The 24,911-nt window shown below is 35.0% G+C and overlaps 1 protein-coding gene across 5 annotated transcripts in view; it reads left to right on the top strand.

Annotated features, from left to right (window-relative positions):
- Nucleotides 1-24,911, top strand: part of SEPTIN7 (septin 7) — a 115,311-nt gene that overhangs the window by 78,529 nt on the left and 11,871 nt on the right. For all 5 annotated transcript variants that reach the window (XM_046020724.1, XM_046020723.1, XM_046020721.1 and 2 more), the window contains 7 exons: nt 2,874-2,974; nt 4,131-4,265; nt 9,743-9,860; nt 11,680-11,772; nt 12,878-12,974; nt 15,412-15,463; nt 20,346-20,471. In XM_046020724.1, coding sequence (XP_045876680.1) covers nt 2,874-2,974; nt 4,131-4,265; nt 9,743-9,860; nt 11,680-11,772; nt 12,878-12,974; nt 15,412-15,463; nt 20,346-20,471 — 722 coding nt within the window. The remainder of the gene's footprint in view (nt 1-2,873; nt 2,975-4,130; nt 4,266-9,742; nt 9,861-11,679; nt 11,773-12,877; nt 12,975-15,411; nt 15,464-20,345; nt 20,472-24,911) is intronic.

The following is a 24,911-nucleotide window of genomic DNA, read 5'->3' as shown; positions in this document are numbered from 1 at the left end:
ATGTAATGGGCTTTAGTTTTATTTTTCAGAGAGAAACACATAATTGAAAATACCCTTGATTCATTCCTTCAGTATTAAATTATGCATTTAATCTTAGAGGGTTTTGAGTGATGCCATAAAATATGCTGATGTGACCTGCTTAAGTAAAGTGCATGGGAAAGTAGCCATTTGGAATAGATTTCTTAAGAAAAGTTTGAGATTCCTGGACTTGAACTAATTTGTTTTCCATGGATCCCATGAGGATTCTTGCAAAACCAGATGATAGGATACAGTCGGATCCTGTGAATGGCACTAGTTTACAGTTACGTTTTCTGGATATCTTCCATATGTTGCCTTCTTTCTATTTGGCCATATAAGGATACATAGAATTCATAGGCCTGAAAAGACCTTATATAAACAGACTCTTGGAAGTATTTAAAATACAGATCTTAGTTTTTTTTTATATCAGTAAAGAATTAAGTTAAACTGATTATAAAAACAAAGAAACAAGGATCTTAAAATTTAAGCTGGTATGGTGTGTGATTAGTATATAACCTATTATTGAAGATAGAAATGGGCTTTACTTACTAATAACAGAACCAGGAATGGTTTGGAGTAAAATTGGGAGATGACTTATGTAGAACAATTGTATTTTGCATTAGTTTCTAATATACAGTCCTTTGTCATTTAAAAGAATTATTAGGTAAAGGGATGGTATGATTACTTTGGATATTTCTGCTTCAGTGCCAGTTACCATAAATGAATGAGCTGTTTTTATGGAAGGAGATGGAAGCAAATTCAAGTTATATTGAGATGTTGGAAATTGTCCATTTTTAAAATTGATATATAATGACAAATAACTCGATTGTCCTTTGACTAGAGGACAACCGTATATATAAAATATGAACTTTGTAAATCACGTGGCATAATATCACTTTTTTAAAAAAAGTTTTGAAAATCTAACACTGGTAAGTCTGATTTATTTCCTTATTTTGCCTTTCTCATATTTTGAGAGTAACCTGGTGTCAGACTAGCTGTATTATCTTAGCTATGTGGTGTGAAACTGGTCTTCTGAGTAATTCACATCTATTGTTGATACTGAAAATGGCCAGAAAATATTAAGAACCCTATTTATTGATGTTTACTTTTTTAATCTACAGAGAATTAATACTATGTTAATACTTAGTAACAGATTTCCAATTGTGTATATTTGGTAGATAAAAATAAATATATTTGGGATGTTCAAAATTTCCGCTGGTATTTCACACTAGGATTAAAACAATATAAAGACCACTGGTCTAAAAGATAAGACCTTTGCCTTTTATTTATCTAAAAGATTGGAAGCCCTTCCATGGACATACACGTCCAAATCTTAGACAGTGTTTTCAGTTTTAACAAGATTTTTTTTTCTATTATTTTTTTTAACAACTGTTGGTTGAGTGCTCGCTTCGGCAGCACATATACTAAAAAAACAACTGTTGGTTGACATAGACCTGTACTGTCCAATTCAGTGTCACAAGGCCATATGTGTCTATTTAAATTTAAGTTGATTCAAATTAAATAGTTAATTCAGCTTTTTAGTTGCTCTAGGCACATTTCAAGGGCTAAGTAGCTGCATGGCAAGCATCTACTGTATTGGATAGTGCAGATACAAAACATTTGCATCATCTTAGAAACTGTCCCAACATTATGTTGGACAGTGTTGCTGCAGACTTTCTTGCTCACCAGTCTTAGTTCCTCAGTCTCTTTATGCATCACCTTGCTTCTGTAAAAAATGCCCAAGGAAAATGGAAATTACATCATATTTGTAATACTAAAAGGTACACTCAACTTTTTCTACCTAGAAATTAGTCACTTTTCCTTTCCAAAACATAAATAGTTGAAGTTGCTTCTCACATGTTGATGCTATTTTTCCTTTAAGTCTTATGGTACTTAAGTCATACCATCTTTTGGCAATTAACACTCAACATTTGTGTCTAATTCTTCTCTCTTAAATTAACCTGTCAGTATATGAAGAGCCTCTAGTCTTAGTTAGCCCTCGATATAAATGTACATTGAATGAAAGCTTGTGTTTTTCTGGGGCAATTATTCCATTTTTCTCTTTGAATCAGTGTTTACTTTAGCAGGAGCATATGCCCAAAATGAATGAGTTATATGTTCTGATACATAGCTCAGGGTTACCGAAAATCTTAGATTGCTTTTGGCATTGTTTAAGTCCAATACCCTTTCTCAAATAGAATATTTTCACAAATTGTAAAGAGAACTAAAGATTTTAATCAGAGTTAGTAGGATTTTTTTTTCAGTGCCTGCACTTTTGCTGATTGCCTCTGTCAAATGTGCAGTATAATATTTGAGAAGAAAATTGGATCTTAACTATACCATAAACACAAGTGTAAATAATTATGGCCATGCTGAAAAAGATTTGGGAATGGTAGTAAGATAACTTGAGTAATTGATTTGAACCAAATTAGGTGGAGGTAGTCCAGGAAAACATTTATTGTAAATGGCACATTAGTTGTACTTGTTTGGTTAATTGCATTTGATTTCTGTGAGTTACCAAATCATTCAAACACGTTGTTTATATTATTAGATATGCGTTTAGATTATATGACTATTATATGGCTTTAGTGACTATTACTATTTTCTCAGTTCCTGTTTTTCTTCTTTATGTCAGTTTTAAGCCATAACCCCGCTGTTTATATATGTGTCTTTCTTTCAAGTAACCAGGACTTCTAATATCCACAGTAATTGATTCTAAAGAGAATATGGGGGTGGGTTTTTGTTTGTAAAAATTTCCACTTGGTTTTGATTAATGCTCATCCCCTGCCTCTTACTTTGTAGGAAACCACAGGTGTAATGTGTGGTATTAATTCCTGTACCAATGACTCTTACAGGTGGAACAATCCAAAGTTTTAATCAAAGAAGGTGGTGTTCAGTTGCTGCTCACAATAGTTGATACTCCAGGATTTGGAGATGCAGTGGATAATAGTAATTGGTAAGAAGGGATATCGTCACTGCTTTATACTGCATTTGGGGTATTGGTGATTAGAGTTTTTCTGCTTAAGATTTTTAAACTTCTCGGGCACCTGGGTGGCTCAGTGGGTTAACCCTCTGCCTTCAGCTCAGGTCATGATCTCAGGGTCCTGGGATAGAGCCCCGTATCAGGTGCTCTGCTCAGCAGGGAGCCTGCTTCCCTCTCTCTCTCTGCCTGCCTCTCTGCCTACTTGTGATCTCTGTCTATCAAATAAATAAAATCTTTTTTAAAAAAAAGATTTTAAAACTTCTCATTTTAACAAAAGTTATTGAACTTTTAAGTGGTATGACTTGAGTTCTTATACTAACTTGGCCACTTACTTGAAAATGTTGCTTATTTTCTCTGAACTGATTTCTATAAAATAGAGATAATACCTATTATAGAATTATTTTGGAGGCAAATTCCAAAACAACATAGAAACAAGAATTCTTATTATTATAAGGAAGGTAAAACTTTTCATTTTCTACTATAATTTTATCCACTTACTGTATATATTATTTTCTGTCACATCCTAATTTAAACCTGATTTTAAATATTCGGCTTTTCCAAGTCTTAAATTTAGAAAACACTCCTGACGTTCTATTTGGAAATAATACCTTAGTATCTTCTAAACAATATTTAAATTTTTCTTTGGGTACCACATTGTTTTTGAAGTAAATTTCTGTGTCAGCTTTTAAAACACCTAAATAATCATGGACTACTACATCAAAAACTAATGATGTTCTGTATGGTGACTAACATAAAAACACCACCACCACCACCCACCACCACCACTGAAATAAGTTCATCATGAGGTTTTTGTATTATTTAATCTTTTCATTTGAAATCTAAAACTCTGTACTTACCAATGCAGATTATACGATAATTTTGTTGAGCTTTGACTCTATATAATTAATTTTCCTTGATTTGGAAAGTTCAAAAATAATGAATCAAGATTTATTCAGTGTGATTAGTATTTGTTTCTTAATCAGTATATGTAGAATAATTTGAGATCTTTTCCAGTGGTTCGATTGGTTTTGCCTATTTAAAAATAATGAGTACTCCACATTAACAGTCATCAATTGTACATTCATATGTAAATTGAAACTTAATTTTTTTATTTGTCTGGTTTCTCTAGCTGGCAACCCGTTATTGACTACATTGATAGTAAATTTGAGGACTACCTAAATGCAGAATCTCGAGTGAACAGACGTCAGATGCCTGATAACAGGGTGCAGTGTTGTTTATATTTCATCGCTCCTTCAGGACATGGGTCAGTACCTTGATACTTCTGGTAACTTGCTGTTGCTTATTATTATTGAACTTCGGGTACATATTTTAGTAATCTAGATCTCTGTGGAGCACATTTAACTACACGAGTTGTGAAATCCCAAATTCTATATAAAAATGACTTATAAAAAACACTTTTTAGGGGCGCCTGGGTGGCTCAGTGGTTTAAGCTGCTGCTTTCAGCTCAGGTCATGATCTCAGAGTCCTGGGATCGAGTCCCACATCCGGCTCTCTGCTCAGCAGGGAGCCTGCTTCCCTCTCACTCTCTCTGTCTGCCTCTCTGCCTACTTATGATCTCTCTGTGTCAAATAAATAAATAAAATCTTTAAAAAAAAAAAAAAACACTTTTTAAGTCCTAGATAAGCTAATAGTAATTTTGCTTCTTAGTTTATACATAAGACTTTTTTACCTGCTTCACTATAATATAGAAAGTGTTTCCATCATGGTTTAATGTCTCAGTGTGGCTAGTTTAGCTTTCTTTTGACCTCTTGCCACAAACTGAGCTACCAAACAATGAGAAACAGCTATACAGCTCAGACATATTCTAAGAAACTCCAGAGATGTTTTTACTGTGAGTCTGATAGAAAAGATTACCAGAAAAGTTAAGTACCTAAGTTCTTATGTGCCATTTATTTCTTCACTAAGTTTCTTTGGCTCTGTTTCACCTTAGCTATCATAATCATATTATTTAAGTTTCATATTATCTGTGCTAACCGTCTCCTTACTAGGAGTTTAAATGTAAGTATCTAGACATTCATATGATCTGATTATTTTTTTTGTTAGTATGGCCAGTGTCTATTCCTTTTTTTATTGTTTGTACTTCCTCTGTCATTTGAGTAGATACAAGTGTCATTGTCAACTGCAGATGTTTGTATTTACTCTTCTTCAGTCTTTTTCTTTTGCTAGATGACTCCGCATAATTCAGCTACCTGATGAGTAGAGCTGCTATCTCTCTACCAAAAGGAACCAGAATATTATTTAACATCAGACTAAATAGCATTATGCCACCTTAGATTACCGTAGTATAAACCAGTTCCTTCATAACAGTATCTTTCTCTTCTATTTTCTGCTGCTTTCTCCACTATTTTCCTAGATAAACCAATGCCCATCATCATTATTATGGTTGAGCAAAAAGTCTTAATTATATAGTTTACCATTTTTGCACTGTCAGATTAGGGTAGTGCAAATATTTCTTCTTTTGTTTCTAATATTCTTCTGTAGTGTTCTAAGAAGTTTACATATTTAATGTGCAAAATTGGCTCATCTACTTAAAAGTCTCAAAAAAAAAAAAACAACTCAAAAACAAGACACTGTATATAGCCTTTTATGAGTACCTACTAGCTTCTTCCTGAATTTATGTACTTTTTTTTTTTTTAATCATTTTAGGTTAACTTGTTAGGGCTTTTCTTGGAAACCAACAGAATAAAATCTTAACTGCACTTTAGTCAATAGAAATTTGTCGGTTTTTATCCAGTTTTATTATTTTATTATTTTAGATCTTTTGGACTCTCTCCAGTATTTAGTAATTCTCATGAAATCACATTCCTTCCATCCCTGGGGGAAAGTATATTTCTTAAAATTGCATGGGAAATAAGATTAAAAAAAATTTTTTTTTAATGATTCAAATGGTTTGTGGTAGCTTTGGGCCATTTCTTATTTGTAATGAGAGAGAGGAGTTCAAAATTTTTATTTTCTAAAAACATGCTTTTGAATAGTTTCTCATCTTAACTACTTTAAGGCATGGAACAAAGTTTTGCCCGTTGGTATGTGTTACTGTGGATTAAGTGAAAGAATAAAACATTGAATTTACTTAGAGAGTTTCTGATCTCCTGTTCACTATATACTGAAATTCTAGGCAGTCTAGTAATAGTTGAATCAGGGCCTTTCTATCTTATCTGGGTAGTCCCTAGATTCCCTTTTATGAGGGGTCCTGTTTTGGAGTAATTATAAATTGGTTCAACATTGTATTTTCAGTGTCCCCCACCTCAGTCCACCCAGTGTCATCTGTAAACACAGGACTGATTTATGACTTCAGAAATTATTGCTTCATTTTCTGTTCAGTGCTTGGTAATAGTTATTAAAATTAAAAACTGACTTGGAACTTGAGTTTTAAAATGGTATACTTACCCTTTTGAATATTGATTGCCATTTTAAAAAAATCAGTGTCATTCAGTGAGTTTTGTATAGAAGATTTTTTTCCTTAGAAATATGTGTATGTGTATATATTATAAATATTTGTCATTTGCCCTGTAGTCATTTTATTTTGCTGTAGGCTTTGAGATTAAATAGTCTTTTCCCTCTAATGTGGGTTTATCTTCTAGAAATTCTATAAAGGACTTTCCATTGTTTAAAACTAAATTTCTTGGAAAAGATGACCTGAAATAAAACTAAATGGACAGAGGAAAAATTTCAACCAGAATGTAATCTACATGTGAACTAAATGTTTTCTGCTGTTGACATTTTGTAAGCTTCTGAAATTTGTATTCTAATTTAAAAGGGCAGAAGGGTTTTATTGGGGCTTTTATAAAGGTTTTACCCTTTTTTCTCCCTAAAGTTTAATTTTTAAACTGATTTAAATGTTCTTCGGCCTTGTTTCATATTTAAGAAGTTGACTTTGCCCATTTCTTTGTCATGGTGGTTTTTTTAGTGTCTTTCTCTTTGAAAGTTGAGATGTCCTGTTTTAGTTTTAAGTGTAAAACCTTGTTAACTTTGATTTTAATTAATATTTTATATTAAATGATCTTAAGGTATCTAAAAATATTAGACTGAGTTATTTTCTGTTACTGGTTTAATGAGGTGGTATGGGGGTAACTTAAATTTGTTGTGAGTATAATCTGGAAAGTGAACTGTAAAAATTTACAAATCTGAAATTGATTGACCGGGTCATGGCCTTTATATTTAATGTTGTATGTAATGACTGATGAAAAAAAGCAAAACCTAAATTTTTTCAAAGTTAGGTAGGTTCTTTCACTTAGCACTTATGAAGTAAGAGTGCTGTTTATAGATAATACAGTGTTATTCCAGCAACAGTCTCTTTTCTGTGGTGTTCCTTATTCTCTGAATGCCAATATCACATTTCAAAGGATTCAGGATAAGAATTAGAATAGGAGGTAGGTATCTTCTTCATACCTGCCTTCCTACTCCATATCTCTATATTTCTGCCAGTCAGCATTACTACCACTAAGAGATATAGTATTATTTATTATTTGTTAGTAAAAGGAATACCTCTTTAGTCTCTGGGTCCCCGACCTCCCATTTACTTACATATATGTATATGTGGGTATATACAGATATATCCACACACGCAATGTGTTTATTTAACTATAGTACTCTAAAAGAACTCTTAACAAGGGCCTTCTCTTTATTTTACATTAGTAAAATTCATCATGAGAGTAGATCTTTATTCCAGTTGTTTTTAAGGTTTGAAATTAAAGAATGCCAGTTTAGAATGGTATTTCTATGCAAAATACTCCCATCATCTTCATTTATTTTTGCGGAATATTAATTTTTAGTGTAAACTACATTCTAGATGTGAAGAATTTCTTTGGTTTTAATTTAGAGTTATTCAAGAACATAAGAAAAATCACAGCAGCTTACTTTTTTAGTCAACAAGTATTTGGGAACTTCAGGTATTGACACTATAATAGCTGTTGGAGATGTAGATGAATGAGACAAAGACCTTTCTCTTAAGGATATGCCAGTGAGAAGATAGGGAAAACAAATACACAATATATGGCAAATTAAGTGTTGTTACCTCTTAGAAGATGCCTAGTGTTAGATTGGAGAAAGATTCCCAGAAGAAATGAGAATTTAAACCAAATCCTAAAGGACCAATAGGAATTAGGCAAGCCAAGTAGAAGGGGAATGGGAATGGAGCGTGTTTTAGGTAGAGGCAGTAGCCCATGACCTGTCAAAGTATGGTGCTTTCAGGGAATCATGAGAGGTTCAAAAAGGCTGGAACATTACAAGTAGGAGATGGCAGAAGATGGTAAAGGATGCTAAGAGATGAAGACAGCCAGACAGGCTATGTCTTCACAGGCCTTGTAGGCCACACTAGCCAAGGAATCTGGTCTTTGGTAAGGTTTTCAGTCAGGAAAATGACTCATTCACATTTGGATTTTAGAAAGACCTTTCTGACTGCAGTGTGTACAGTTTGGAGGGAAACGGGGTGCATTCTCGTAATTGTCCGTATCAAAGGTCTCAGTGGCCTGAACCAAAGTAATACATTTATTTGTTCAGCAGATTTTGGGAAATCTTTGGGAGTGAGAATCAGTGGAGGAAGGAACCCTGGGTTTCAGCCTTGAGTAATTGGGTGGATTGTAGTACCATCCTCAAAAATAGCACAGAAGAGGAAGGAAAATTTGGGGTTCAGATGAGCTTTTGATTTTGAGGAGCTAAAATTGGATGTCCAAGCAATATTTGCACTGGGTAAACATGACTCTTCAACATAAGAATGAGATCTGGGCAGGGTGTGAAGATTTGAGACTCATAGAGGATGATAAATTCATTGTGGTCAACAATAAGCATACAAAATTAGAGTAGAGAGAAAAGACGGCCTAGTCTAGAGCACTCTGAGGAAGGTAACTCTTAAGGGACTAACTTACAGGGGCACCTGGGTGGCTCAGTGGGTTAAAGCCTCTGCCTTCGGCTCAGGTCATGATCTCAGGGTCCTGGGATCGAGCCCCGCATCGGGCTCTCTGCTCAGCGGGAACCTGCTTCCCCCCTCTCTCTCTGCCTGCCTCTCTGCCTACTCGTGATCTCTGTCAAATAAATAAATAAAATCTTTAAACAAAAAAAAGGGACTAACTTACAGAGAAGATCTTTAGACGTACCCTAAGGGAAGAGCAGCTTATGAGAGAGTAATGTCAAATGTTGCATAATGAGTAAATATAAGAAGTAATGGTAAACACCACAGTATCTATGAGTTATTGATGTTAATTATATTAGCAGCATGACATTATTTGGTGACCTTCTTGAAAGTGTTAACAGTAAAGTGAAGGCAGCAGCCACATTATAATGGGTAAAATTGATGGTGAAGAAGATTCTCTTTTGAGCCTTTTATCTGAGACATAAAGTTGGCAACAAGAACAGAATGTGGGGTTCAGAGAGGACTATTATTATTTTTTATTTAAAGATAAAACAGAGATTTCCCAAATTTTGAGTAGTAAGTATAGAGGCTATTCTAGGAAAGCCTATTAGGAGCTTTTCTGGTTTTTCTAATTCCTCTTTAGGGCCCAAACCCTATGATCAGGGTGTTCAGGGGCTGGAGTCAAAGCCTTCTTAGACATTCCAATGCTTGTTGAGGTCCTGTTCTACCTAACTGTTGCTGGCCCAGTACGTCTTCAGAGAGTGGTTCTGATAAGTAAGTAAAGTAGTTCCGGTGTATTTAATTTAGCACTGGGGTTGTGAATGATCTATTCCCCCAAATTAATCAATTGTATTAAATATTGTGTATTTCAGACTTAAACCATTGGATATTGAGTTTATGAAGCGTTTGCATGAAAAAGTGAATATCATTCCACTTATTGCCAAAGCAGACACACTTACTCCAGAGGAGTGCCAACAGTTTAAAAAACAGGTGAGAAAAGGGACTTGAATTCTTGGGTTTCTTACCACTCATGTAATTTGCGGTTTTTGTATTTTCAGTTTAATGTGTTACAGTGTATTTCTGTTGCTACTTCACTGTATGGTCATTTGTACTGTATTAAAAATAACTCTTGAAAATAATCTGCCTTAGTTTTCTCCTCAGAGCCCTTATCCGTTACCAGTAGTGCCGTTATCCTTTGTCAATTTGAATAAGAGTCTTTTAGATGTTACTGTTACAACTTCTCCACCAATCCTCTCCACACCCTTTAGAATTATATTTTTTAAAATATTTTATTTGAGAGAGAGAGATATGTGCTTGTGCATGTGTGAGGGTGGGGGGAGGGGCAGAGGGAGGAGCAGAGGGTCAAGCAGACTCCACGTTGAGCGGGGAGCACAAGGGGCTTGATCCCAGGATGCGTATCAAAATTATCTGGAGAAATTTTTTAGAACGAGTTATTGAGGGCGCCTGGGTATCAGTTGGTTGAGTGCCCAACTCTTGATTGTGACCCAGGCTGGGATCTCAGGGTCGTAAGATGGTGTTCTGGGTCAGGCTCTTCATTGGGCGTGGAACCTGCTTAGGATTTTCCAACACCACCGCCCCCCACCCCCCCGCCCCAAGCTCACTTTCTCGCTGTCTCTGTCTAGGAAAAAAAAAATAAAGAGAGAGAAAATCAGTTTTGGACTGTATCCTTACCAGTAAGTTTTGTAGATTAAGGTGAAGATTTGGCATTTTTAATATATAGCCTCTGACTAAGAACCACTGCTCTTAGATCAAGCCACTAGTGTTTCTTTTTTTTCTCCTAGTCTTATATTTGACGCCTCATCATTTATTCTTATGTTTTTCTCTATATAGATACATATCCCAATTGTAAAATATGTGTGGTTCTGTTTTCCTCTATGGCAGTTTTACCTTTACCTACTTTGTTTAGGGCCCCTTAATGCTGCAGGGGCCCCCTACAGTGATGGTTGTGCTGAAATACCCATATAGGCAAGGACCTAGTTCTGGGTATGTTGGCCATTGGTTTATTGTGAGTTCGAATAGGGTAGGTAGTTGAAAATTATTTGGGTGTCTATGTTCTCTTTAGAATTTGGAGTGATTTGGAATTAGTCTGAAGTAGTTCATTTCTGATGTTATTAATTAGTAGCCTTCCCCACCCCCCCACCCCCGCGTTTTCTTTATTAGCTCTGGAGCTTCTTAATTTCCAGGACGTGTTTTTTCTCTTTGTGTTCTTGCCTGATCTTATATCTGTTACTCCTTGATGTGTGTGTGTGTGTGTGTGTGTGTGTACGTACACAAATGGATATGCAAGGATAGTTTCTGATCAGCATGCCGATTTTTCTTCTGGAGCCGGTGATGCTTACTTTCACTTACCTTTGCCAAATATTACTAAAAATTTAGGTGAGTTGAAGCTATGTTGATTCAGTTGAATAAAATAGTTGGTGAGAGTTCTATTTAGAGAAAGAAGGTCAGTCATTGTAAATAAGTAATGTAAAACCATTATAGTAGAAATCAACTGGAGAAAATTGTTTCTGAAATCTTACATCATTTTTAGAACTCTTTTGGTATTATAACCATATAACTTCAATACTTCTGAAATAATCAGATTTTGGAAATAGTATTTATATATCAACTTCTAGCTAAAAAAGAGATCAACATAGTTCTTTGCTTTTAGATTACAGTTTTGTATCACTGAAAAATAGTAAAGGAATTGGAGCTGAGGATTCAGGAATTTAAGAAAAATATAATACAAATAAAGCTAATCTACTAATTAGGTGTGGTGTTTTGCTAATAACTTCCTCTTTCATTTTAGATAATGAAAGAAATCCAAGAACATAAAATTAAAATATATGAATTTCCAGAGACAGATGATGAAGAAGAAAATAAGCTTGTTAAAAAGATAAAGGTAGGTTTATTCCCATATATACACTAAAATGTTTTAGGGCCTTAAAACCACTGAAATATCCACAGAAAAGATAAAAAATATCAGTTGTTTTAAGTAGTTGGCTTACAAAATGAATTAGGGAGATTATTCACTATTGAATTCAACTTTGCAGTTCACTTGTTCATTGGCTGTTATATGTAATAAAAGGTGTAGAATAGAGAGATGAATAGCATAATCTCTGTTTTATAATCTCTGTCTTTGATTTTCAGCTAACTGGTTTTATATTATGTAATTTTCCTCTTTAAAAAAATGGGTAATGAGAAGGGAGAGGATTTTTTCCCAAGTACTGCTATGCACAATCTTTAAGAGCCAGACAAAAATATGTTTTCTTTTGTCTGTGTATCAAAAAAAGCCAAAACTGGTACCAACATAATTTTCCGTTTTTTAATTTATAGTCATTCCTAAGTACCCTGAACCTAAAAAATGATGTGTTAATTAATGGCATTATCTAAGCAAATAATTATCTTGGAATCATGAAATACATATATCTGACCAATGAAGAATTTCTATGGTTTTATAAAATAGTTACATATTTTATATATTCTTAAATATTTCCAGAAGCTACAAGAATTTTGAAAGATTGTACTCTGAGTTAGTCTGGATGTATACAAATCCAGTCCACCAGAGCTAGAGTTCCATAGATAAAGTTGTAGCACATATAATCCCTCCTTCCAGGACTGTTAGGGTTGTTTGTGACCAGATAGGCAGGCTAGTCACAAGCCTCATGTTTTCCCTCTAACTGCCAATGTGTTTACTCTTTCTGACTTTTCAATATGGGACATTTTCTTTTGGAGATGAGTTTTTAAACAGCTACTTGGATAAGTGGAGTATATATGCCTTAGGATTCTTAAAATTTCAAAGAAAATACAATTTTATTCATTGTTTACATTGATGAGAATACCATGTAATGACAGTTTTAATAATAAATAGTAATTGTGAATGGCCTGTAAAAGTAAATACAGAAACTGTTAGGATAATTTTTTTTGGTAATGTGTTGAGTTATGTTAACTTCTTTATTCTTGAATTTGTGAAGACTATAGAGATATATTTGAACTTTGTTTTATAGGACCGTTTACCTCTCGCTGTGGTAGGTAGTAATACTATCATTGAAGTTAATGGCAAAAGGGTCAGAGGAAGGCAGTATCCTTGGGGTGTTGCTGAAGGTAAGGTTTTCTTCAGTGAATGGCTTTCTATAAGATCTCACAAATGTGATCAAAAGTTTGTATTTGACATTGATATATTCTGGATTTCCAGATAGTTCTGAATTCCTTTTCATTTAGCCTCATATGCTCATAAGTACATTCCAGTTTCTCACAGCTTGTGTTCTTCTAAGTCAGGCAAGTAAGTATGTGTTAAATCCCAATTGTAATACTTTCCAAGTCACTTGTCAGTATGCTCTGTCCCATCATTAAATATACTTGTATTTTCTTGTTTGAAAACATACTTACAGTGCAGAAACCCTTTACCTGAGGCCCAAAGGTTGCTGCCAAGGGATCTAATAAATCTTCTGAAATTGAAAATAATTTTTGGAGAAAAGTAACTGTCATTTTGATCTGAATCTCAGATGGGTCTGGGACCCTGAAGAATGACTGAGAACAACTTTCATTTTAAACCAAATCACAACATTCATGATATCCTTTCTTTGGGATAAAAGTCATCTTTTCTTGGCGTCACATCTTTATAGTAAAAAAAACCATTCGGTGTTAAGGATACTCTACTAATTTTTAAGGCGTTTTAAATACCAGTTAAAATTTTAGTTCATAGTACCAAACCTCAGAAGTCTTCTTGGCAATAGACACTTTTCCCCAAATTTGTGTTTATTGTATTGGTGTGACCTAATATTGAATCTTCTGTGTTACAGTAACTTGGAACCAAGATTGAGTCATAATTGTTTTATCTACTTGTTGTTATTAGTTTGAAAAATTCTGTAATTTTTAGCAGATTGTTCCAAGTTATATTCCTTATCGGCAGTTTTCCCTATCAGTGAGTGACTGTACTCATTCCCAGCTCTCTGCCATCCTTTGGTAACCTTCAGTTGCTGAGCTGAGCCTTTAGAACTTTTATATTCCTTGAAAATAGGTGCCGATGGAATTGCTTTGTTTCTTTAGTTTTAGTAGCCTCACCCCACCCCACCAGAATGTTCTTATCAGTGATTCATTTTTTAAAAATAAAGAACCTTAAAGTTCTTGACTCATGGCTTTATTTTGGCCACCTTAAGGAGGCTTTTCTTTTTTTTTTTTTTGATTGCACATTTTAATTAATTTATTTTTTTCCGCGTAACAGTATTCATTGTTTTTGCACAACACCCAGTGCTCCTGCAAAATGTGCCCTCCCTATTACCCACCACCTGTTCCCCCAGCCTCCCACCCCTGACCCTTCAAAACCCTCAGGTTGTTTTTCAGAGTCCATAGTCTCTTATGGTTCGCCTCCCCTTCCAATTTTTTTTTTTTTTATAAACATATACTGTATTTTTATCCCCAGGGGTACAGGTCTGTGAATCGCCAGGTTTACACACTTCACAGCACTCATGATAGCACATACCCTCCCCAATGTCCATAACCCCCTCCCCCTCTCCCAACCCCACCTCCCCCCAGCAACCCCCAGTTTGTTTTGTGAGATTAAGAGTCATTTATGGTTTGTCTCCCTCCCAATCCCATCTTGTTTCATTTATTCTTCTCCTATCCCCCTAACCCCCCATGTTGCTTCTCCATGTCCTCATATCAGGGAGATCATATGATAGTTGTCTTTCTCTGATTGACTTATTTCACTAAGCATGATACCCTCTAGTAAGGAGGCTTTTCTAAAGTGATTCTCCCTCACCATAACACTAAGCTTTTATTTATTTATTTATTTATTTATCTAAGATTTTATTTGTTTATTTGACAGACAGAGATCACAAGTAGGCAGAGAGAGAGGGGAGGAAGAAGGCTCCCCGCTGAGCAGAGAGCCCCATGTGGGTCTTAATCCCAGGACCCTGAGATCATAACCTGAGCCGAAGGCAGAAGTCTTTAACCCACTGAACCACCCAGGTGCCCACTAAGCTTTTAAAATACATTTTATGGAGCACCTGGGTGGCTCAGTGGTTAAACGTCTGCCTTTGGCTCAGGTCATGATCCCACGTCCTGGGAACGAGTCCCACACTGGGCTCCCTGCTCAGTGGAGAGCCTTCTTATCCCTCTCCCTCTTCTGCTCCCTCTGCTTGTGCTTACTCCCTCTCTTGCCGTCTCTGTGAAATAAATTAAAAAATCTTTTAAAAGATACATTTTATTATGGAATAAATACAGTCCCTTACAAGTGAATATACAGTCTCCCCTTTCAAAATTTCAAAATTGTTTCTGATGAGCTTATTTATTAGCTTTGTGTATTTTATCATTGAGGATTACACTACAATAAATAATATTATAGTACCCTTGTTTGGCATGCCCTTCAATTAAGTACTATGTTACAGTGTTTAAACTATAATGAAAAGTTTTGATCTAATGAAAAGTTAATGAAATTTTGCATATTCTCTCATTGTTATTCCTCCAATATTCTGAGAAATTTCCTTTGAAAAGACTTGGCTTAGTAGAACTAATGTATGTGTTTTGTTTTTTTATATAGTTGAAAATGGTGAACATTGTGATTTTACAATTCTAAGAAATATGTTGATAAGGTAAGCTTGAGCAATGATGAAAACAAGTCTTTTTCTTTCTGAAAATAAAGTTAGAATTAGATTTACTTTTTGACTTCTATAAATATAGCTACTTGAAGTTGATACCTTCATCTAGCACTAAGTAAACATTGCTTGGAGATAACTTGAATTATTTTGCAAAGGTTTTAAAGTTGTCAGCAAAAATACAAAATAAGGTGTGTTACCGCTAGAGATGTATGGGAAAATGGGTCTGTTTATTGTTAATAGTAAAAGAGAGAAGGAAAGGAAGAGGCTTTTGCTCTTTCATGTGAAAAATTTAGGAAAACTGTGGAAGGGAAGGCTAGGTTTTGCATCAAAAGCTAGACTTCGAATGTTAAAAGGTACACACCCTGGGAGCTGGCAAGAGGGGCATTTTTGGTACCAGAACACAGTGACCAGAACTGATCTCCTAGGCGAGAAAACATTACTCCTAAATTGTACCTTGTGCAGCTGATGAAAGAGAAGGAAAGCTTGTGAGATGTGAAACTAGGACATTAAGCAAGCTAATCCTGATTAGAGGACTGGGACTTGAATTAAAAAAGAAGCAGCAAAGAGGAAACCAGAGACATTAGTGGGCAAGAAACAGAAAGGGCATCAAAATGAACTTTAGTGTTTTCATGTTGAGATAAATTCCTTCATCTTGCCACCTCATAGCCCTTTCCCCATTTCCCTCCACCCCCATCTTGCTTGCTTCTCCAGGCCCACCACATATTCCCTTCAACTTTCAGTTTCCCAATACACAGGAGTATCTTTATCTGTGTGGAAGTATTAACATGCCTATTGATGATATTTGGAAGTTATGGAACAGTAAGGTTATTCTTACAAGTGAGGGGGTGAATTTAAATGAGTCAAACTGCTATCTCAAGAAGTACACTAAATATCAGAGTAAATGTTGAAATCAAAGAGATTGCCGGCTTATTAGTCTTTCTTAAAAAGAAGCTTATAACCAGGTATTTTTGGTAGGAAGTAGATGATAGGCTTGATTCAGCAATTGGGGTCGCCAGGCCTCACACAGTGAGAGAATGGATGCAGACGAAAGGGAGGTCATCTGTCTCAGCTTTGAGAATATAGCATTTCATTTTCTATTATGAACTGTTCCCTTTCTCTTCCATTCTTAAGATGTGACTTCAAAAGAACTCATAATTGCTTACAATATATATGTAAGGGATGTTTTATAAATATTACTTGTCAGTGCATTCTCTCTCATACTGTTCTTTTCCTCAATTTTAAATCCCCCGTGCAGCTTGCCCAGTGCTTGACACAGTGGTATTCTATAACTTTGTCTTGTGTATTCTTTAAATATGCTGCAACCAATAATTGCCTGCATAGCTAAAATACTGTAGAAGGGAAGGCTAGTTATTGAGCCAGAAGCGAGACTTTGAACATTTGAAGGTGCATAGCCTGGCAGCTTGTGAGTAGGACTCACTAGTATAAAAGGATTACAGAGCAAATGGACCATTCCTGCAGGAAGATTAAGCATAGGAAAGCTGAAAGACAGTCGTACATGTAGGAAAATACAAAAAATTCTGAAGTTACATAATAGAAAACAGATATGTGCTATGAAATGAATACTTAGATGTATTAAAAGAATTCAGAGTAAGTGGTATATTTCATGGAGTGAGTCAGATAAAGGATTCGTAGAAAAGATGTCAACATAGATTAGGATAAAGTCATTCAGTGAAGATTGTGAGATTGGGAGTGGTTCTGTTTAATATTTTTATTAATGAGTAGGATGAAGACTTTGCTTTCAGCTCCTTAAGGTAGATGTTTAGATGATTTTACTTAATGAGAAATTTTATTTGTTCAGTTTGCTGCAGTACATTTGTTTTTCTTTCCTAAAGTATCAATGTTCACTTATGCTAGGTGGTTTTACTTTGCTTCTTCTCACAAGTTTTCATTTATAGTTCTTACATTTAAGTGTGTAAAACATCCTTGAAAAGTATTATAGTCTGAAAAGGAAAAGCTTGGGGCACCTAGGTGTCTCAATTGGGCATCTATCTGCCTTTGGCTCAGGTCATAATCCCAGGATCTTGGGAGTTAGCCCCAAATTGGGCTTCCTGCTTAGGGGAGGGCTCCCTCTCCCTTTCCCCTGTCTCCCACTTTCTATCTCTCACTCTCTCACAGATAAATAAAGCCTTAAAACGAAAAGCTTAAGAATATTTTATCACTTTTTCTTGGAAGCTTGGAGTCAAGGTAGGAAAGATAAATATTTAATGTAGCTCATGTCTTTAAAGGCACCTAGTACATATTTAATAAATCCTGAAAGGAAGGAAATAGCAACACCAGTATTCCAGATGTCTATAAATTCTAAGTAATTGAAGTCTTGCAGATTACAGTTAGGAATAGGGGTTGCTTCTGTGAAAGACCTAAGTTCAAAGAAGTGTCATTTTGCTCATTAAGAGAACCGGCTGTTGTAGACAAACCAAAGAAGACAATGGAAAGGAAGAAAACTTTGATAGATATTTTCAAGGTGTGGCGATGGACAGTGTAGAAATCAAATAGAGAAAGAAAACAAAAGGAGAGAAGAGAGGGCTGTGATATCAGCAGGGGGACGTGGAAAAGACAAATAAGTTCCTGAAACTGGAGAAAACTATTGCTAATTACTGATTTTAAGAATGGAGGACTGAGGGGTGCCTGGATGGGTCAGTGGGTTAGGCCTCTTCCTTTGGCTCAGGTCATGATCTCAGGGTCCTGGGATTGAGCCCAGCATTGGCTCTCTGCTCGGCAGGGAGCCTGCTTCCCCCTCTCTCTGCCTACTTGTGATCTCTGTCAAATAAATAAATAAAATCTTTAAAAAAAAAATGGAGAACTGAGTCAAATCTTAAAAAAATAAAGTGAAGCATGTTAAAAAAGTGGAAATAGAGCAAAAAAATCAGAAGTAGGTAATTATAAAGGGTATTTTAGTGAAAGGAAAAAAATCTTTCATTGTCTGAAATGTTAGATGGCATTAACAAAAGTTGCTTAAACAATGAGTAAGTCTGCCTTATTTTTATTTCATGCATCTTGTATTTCAGCTATTAAGTGCTCCACCTCAGGTCCTTTAGTGATTTTTCAGTGATTCATTGTTGAGGTAATCTATATGTAAAATTGCAAAACACTTAATTTATATTTACACAGTTATTTGTTTTTATTCTCTCCTTGCGAAGGTGATAACAGTAATTTATTCCAGAAAATCAAATATTTATCTTACCTCAGCTTTAATACTTCGTTACTGGTTAAGGACCTTTTTTTTTTTTTTTTTTAAGATTTTTTCTTTTTTAAATTCATTTATTTGAAGGACATAAGTAGGCAGAGTAGCAGGCAAAGGGAGAGGGAGAAGCAAGCTCCACACTGAGCAAAGAGCCTGAGGAGGGCCTCAATCCCAGGATCCTGGGATCATGACTTGAGCTGATAATGGCAGATGCTTAACCAACTGAACCACCCCGGTGCCCTATTATGTGCTATCTGTATCAAGAGTGCGAGAGGTGATGGCAAAAATGCTTCTTATAAAAGGGAGCTTACAGTAAAACTTAAGAGGTTTTATGACCCTAATCCCCAAAATGGCTGACAACCAAGGAGAAAATTGTCATGGATTAGAGTGACTTGATTTCAAGGCTGGAAAGAGCGCTTTCAAAGAGTGGCACTCTTAAGTTTAAAGAGTCAGTGACAGATTAGCATGAGCTATTCAGTCTCAGCCAGTTGGGTATGCTAGGAATAAGGAGCTGCCTGACTTGACTGAAGTAGAAAGGGATAGTGGCCATGGAGAAGATAAATTCATCAAGGAACAGAACATAAATGAACATGAGACTTGTGGAAAACCCAGACTTAAAGTACTCCATAGGATGAGTCAACTATCAGAGAACTGCTTGAAAATGTCTGTTAATAGGAGATAAATTAGAGTAATTGAAAATCACATTCTGTTCACAAAGTTAAGTAATAGTAAATGTTTTCTGGATATCAGAGAGAGTAAAAACACAGTACACCTCAGGGCACCTGGGTGGCTCAGTCAGGTAAGTGTCCGTCTGACTCCATCTTGGCTCAGGTCTTAATCTCAGGGTCATGAGTTCAAGCCCTGTGCTGGGCTCCACATTGAGCGTGAAGCCTACTTTAAAACAAACAAACAAACAAAAAGAAACAGTACACCTTTTTGTTTGTTTCCTGTAAGGGAGGTGGAGGATGGTGGAGGCAGGCATGGATGATATGAGAAAAGGGAGAATCAGACAATACAGAGTACTGCCCCTCCAGGTGTGTCCTTTCCCTGATTTGGTAATGGATATCATAGAGCAGCTCAAAGTGTCTTTAGCTTCTAGAATCATCAGGGAATGAGGAAATTGTCTCATGTTTCATGTAGTTTGTTTCATGTATGTGTTGATTTTATATATGATAGAAATACATGAGTAAAATTCATTTCACTGAACAGTTTAAAGAAACAAATTTACTCTAAATTATTTTCCTCAGTTTGAATTCAACTTGGTATGTGATCTGAAGTGTTCCTATGTTACCTTAGTTAACTCAAATAATAATAAAGACAACCAGTTTCTTTTAGATTTTAAGTGTTTCAGCAAGAGCTAATCTCCTTTCTCTAGTAAAATAAAATATATACCATATACTATAAATAGTCTTCTGAGGAAATGCCATCCTTTAGTTACTGCTTTGAGAAGATTTAGAACTCTTAAACTCTCATTGGAACCTAACTATCCATTGGTTTCAAGTTTAGCATGTTGTATCTTGCTCCAACTTGAGCGTAAATGAAGACGAATGCTCTTCCTTAAGAATAGTCTTTTGTTTGTTTTAAGTCTAGAATTTTTGTTTTGATAAAGTTTTGAATTAAATCAAAGCTTTCTTCATAGAAGTAAACTGTTCATATATTATTTATTTATGACAGAACACACATGCAGGACTTGAAAGATGTCACTAATAATGTCCACTATGAGAACTACCGGAGCAGAAAACTGGCAGCTGTGACTTATAATGGAGTTGATAATAACAAGAATAAAGGGCAGCTTACCAAGTAAGTATACATTATGTCCTCCAGAAAAGGTATCATTTATGAAGTAATCATATTGTTTGATCTTCATCAAATTCTTCTTGGCTACTCAATAGAAAATTGGGATAATATTTTTATGCACAATAGCTGAAATTTATTATTGTTAAGCTTTGCTTTGGCAGTTTTATATTTTACTATTTGTCACAGGAAGTGTTTTATTACCTTGTTCCTTAGGTGAAAGAGCCATGAATACCCTTCTGGTCATTTGCCATCATGTTTGTACACCACACATTTAATAGATCCCCAATTAGAAATCAATGGCTCCTTTTGCAAATACATTTTTAAAGTTTTTATTTTATTTCCAATTAGTTAACATACAGTGTTATGTTCATGTCAGATGTATAGTACAGTGATTCAACAATTGCATGCATCATGCAGTGTTATCATGACAAGTGCACTCCTTAATCCCCATCACTTACTTCACCCAACCCCCCACTCACCTCCCCTCTGGTAACCATCAGTTTGTTCTCTGTAGTTTAGAGTTTGTTGCTTGGTTTGTCTCTCTCAATCTCTCTTGTATTGTGTTTTTCCCTTTGCTCATTTGTTTTGTTTCTTAAATTCTGCATATGAGTGGCATCATGAGGTATTTGTCTTTCTCTGACTGACTTTGCTTAGCATTATACCCTCTAGCTCCATCTCTCCTGTTGCAAATGGCAAAATTCCATTCTTTTTTATGGCTGAATAATATACCCGTATATATTTTTTATCCATTCATTTGTATGTATTACAATGGACATGGATGTCCATATAAGGATGGACACTTGGGCTACTTCGATATCTTGGCTGTTGTAAATAATGCTGATATAAATGTAGGGATGCAAGTACACTTTTTAAAGGGAAGAGAACAGTTACTACCTAGATCTCTTAATCCATTTTACTTTTAAGATGAACATTCTATACTCTCTTTAAGGAGACTAAATAAAGAGCTTTTACCTTTTATTATGTCTGTTTTGAATAAACCATTTTAGTAGCAGAGTTTTCAGTAACATTGTATAGAAACAAGGGACAGAACCAAACAAAAGCAATATTTAGGTGACTGTAGTCTTGGTTACCTTTTCCATTCCTATTCTGTATTTCTAGGGAGTAAATTAGCTTGAGTTTAGATTTCTTCTCTTGGTTGTTAAGGTGGGGTGAATGACAAGTGTGTAGCTTTACCCTCCTAAGCTAGTATATATCTCAAGCTATGGTGGTTTATGGTGGGATAGGAAAATGAGATGTGTGAGGAGGGCTGTGAGTTGGCCTGTATAATTCTTGGTAACAGTACCTATGCGCCGTTTTTCCTTTATTTGGGACTGTTAAAGATCATAAGTATTATGCAGACCATTTTAACAACGTGTGTACATTTGTAGCCAGATGTGATCTACTATTAGAGGATAATCCTGCAGGATCGTCTGTACAAATAATGAAGGCAAGTTTTGTAAAGTAGCAGTATAGTACTGTGTTTTATAGTGGTCAGCATTCCTTATAATGGAAAAGAAGAGTGTTCCTTTTTTTCTTTTTCAGTTATGTCTCCACAATGGCTCACATTCCAGAAGAAAGCAAACAAAGCATTAACAGTGACTAGCAGTCATAAGCAGTTCTCTTTTAAAACTGATCTTAGACCTAATTCTATGTTTATTTCCTTCTATATTTTTCTGATATTGGAGTCATAGACTCTTTGAATTACATTTCTTCTCATACTTAACTTTGAATTTCTCCATATGTTATTAACATGCTTTTATTTGAGGAACTTCACTGATCAATTCCTAAGTTTTCTGGTTTCAATGATCTACAAGAGATTCTGATTTAGTAGATGTGGGATGGACCTGAGAGCTTGAATTTTTAATAAGCACCCTGTATGGTTTTGATACAGGTGATTCGTCAGTGTATGCTTTGCAAAACGCTTACTTTTATGAATTTATTACTGCTGTTTTAAAAACTCATTTGGTTAATATTTCAACAATGTGTTTATATTTAAAATACAAGATTCTATTTGAAGTAAGGTCAGTGCATGAGTAAAGGACTTTTATCTTTTTTTTTTTTTTTAGCAAAATTTATATCAGGCAACTTTATTTAGCACAAAAACATAAGGATCCATCATAGTAAATATTGTTCATAATTTCCTAATCCATTTTAAATGCATTTCACTAGCTTATGGACTTTTTAATTGTTTAAAAGAAAAACATGAGTGGTTAAATCCACCAGTAATTTTTATATATGAAAAGGAAATGTGTACTGTCAGTTCCTATTATTCATTAAATGTGTGCAGTTAATGTTTGATTTTTTCCTTCTACACATTTTTTCATGTCCTACAAATAATTATTTGTTTTCCATATTTCAAATATAAGGCTTTTAAAATAGTGCTATTGTGGTATTTCTGCTATTGGATTCAGAGAAAAATAGTATACCATACAGTATTGTTAAAAATTCTTTTGAATAAATAGAATTCCAGTGTGATTTACTTGAGTTAAACTATATCACCCAGGTAGAAATGTAAAAAATAGAATACTATTGGAAATATGTTCCTTAATGAGATGAATCATGTTCAGACTTTGTCTATGAAAATGTTTATACTGCTAAAAAGCAAATTGCTCTAGGAGTTAGTATATTACTTTGTGTTAATAGTAAGTAGAAAAGTATCTTTAGAGATTGAACCAAATGGAGAATGGCATGATTAGATATTGGTATGATTTATTACATTAGCTTTTTACTACTTTATTGAATAATTAGCTGAATCTGAAAGAAGTCACTTGGAAGTTTTATCTGTTGATTGTATCTTATATTATCTTGAAAATGTTAGCAATTTCAGAAAGCATTTCAGCTGAATTTTTTGTTGTTTAAATCAGTATCAACAACTTAAGGTGCTTTAGCTGATGTTAAAGTGCTATAAGCTAAGGATTCATCCCTGAGTAACTGAAGAGAATGGCGATTATTTAAATATGTGATGAGTAAATGTGAGTTTAGGCTTCTTAGTGATATTCTAGTTGTATTGCTCTCAATACAACTAGCAATGTGTCCTTTGATAATATTGACAGGGAGAGGTTGAAGTTTTGGGGGGTTTGGAATGGAAGAGGCAGAGTCATTAAACAAAAATTGCCACTTGTCCAGCCACTTCCCTCTACTATGAATCTGAGCTCAGAACATCCCTGCATGGACCCAAATACTGCATTTCTAACATCACAGGTAGCCCTTAATAGAAGAATGTTTAATATTGGGAGATACAGACACACTGTGGGATTATATTATAGTACTTTGATTAATCACTGAAGGAGATTGCTCTCCTGTCACCTGGAGATTTTCACACCTCCAGATACACCTGGCACAGTGTACCTCAGATAAGGGCTGGTTAGGAGGGAGTAGGTCTTCCTTCTGTAAAATGAGAAATGGGCTATCTGTAACTTGAAATTTTTCAGGCAGATCACTTTAAGCAAGACTTTGTATGGAAGTTGAGGATCTGGAAATTGAGTCTCTTAAAATTGCACAGGCTTAAGTAACTCTTGGAATACTTGATATAAATAGAGACCTCAGTTTGAAGACCACTGAACTAGACCATCTCTGGTCCTTAAAAAGAGAAAGGTGGTCATTTTATCACTTTATCACTTTGTGTGGTCTCTAAATAGCATCTGCAGGCAATTTGAGGAAGAAATTGATCATAAGGTCATTTATCTACTGATTGCTAGTGGACCTATGTTTTTTAAATTGCCCTCATCTAATATTTATACATATACAAATCCATTAAAAATTTAGTTATATTAATCTTTGTATGACAGTGTATACTCTACGAAGTGTTAATCACAATTTAGTTTTAGAATATAAACTTTTTTAAGCACTAGGTAGTAAATTAGGTCTATGAATCTTTTTTTTTTTTTAAGATTTTATTTATTTATTAGAGAGATTGAGAGAACTAATGGCAGGGGAAAAGGGAGAAGCAGACTCCTGCAGAGCAGGGAGCCTGATGCAGAAGTTGATCCCAGCACCCTGGGATCATGGCCTGAGCTGAAGGCAGACACTTAACCAAATGAGCCACCCAGTCACTTCATTAATGAATCTTACATTTAATTTTCTCAGGCAGTTTTGGATGGACTGTAGAATAAACTGAATAGTGGGTAAAGATATTTGGTTTGTATATCTGAAAATGTGCCTGTTAGGTTAGTGGTCCTAGAATGATTTTATTGTGGAAGGACGCTAAAACAAGATTTAGATATCACATTGTACATCTTAAATTTATACAATATTATATGTCAGTTATATCTCAGTAAAGCTGGAAAGAAACCAAGGTGCAGATTTGGTAAAAATCTGGAAAGTAGCTGAGCTTATCTCATCAAATACTAATTTGCCTCAAGGCCAAATCTGGAAGACAGCATTTTTCTTTTTCTTTTTTTTTTTTTTTTTTTAAAGATTTTATTTATTTATTTGAGAAAGAGA

This window comes from Meles meles, chromosome 10, assembly GCF_922984935.1.
Source record: "Meles meles chromosome 10, mMelMel3.1 paternal haplotype, whole genome shotgun sequence".
NCBI lineage: Eukaryota > Metazoa > Chordata > Mammalia > Carnivora > Mustelidae > Meles > Meles meles.
The sequence above is the reverse complement of the archived record's forward strand: the minus strand, read 5'-3'. Positions and strand labels throughout refer to the sequence as shown.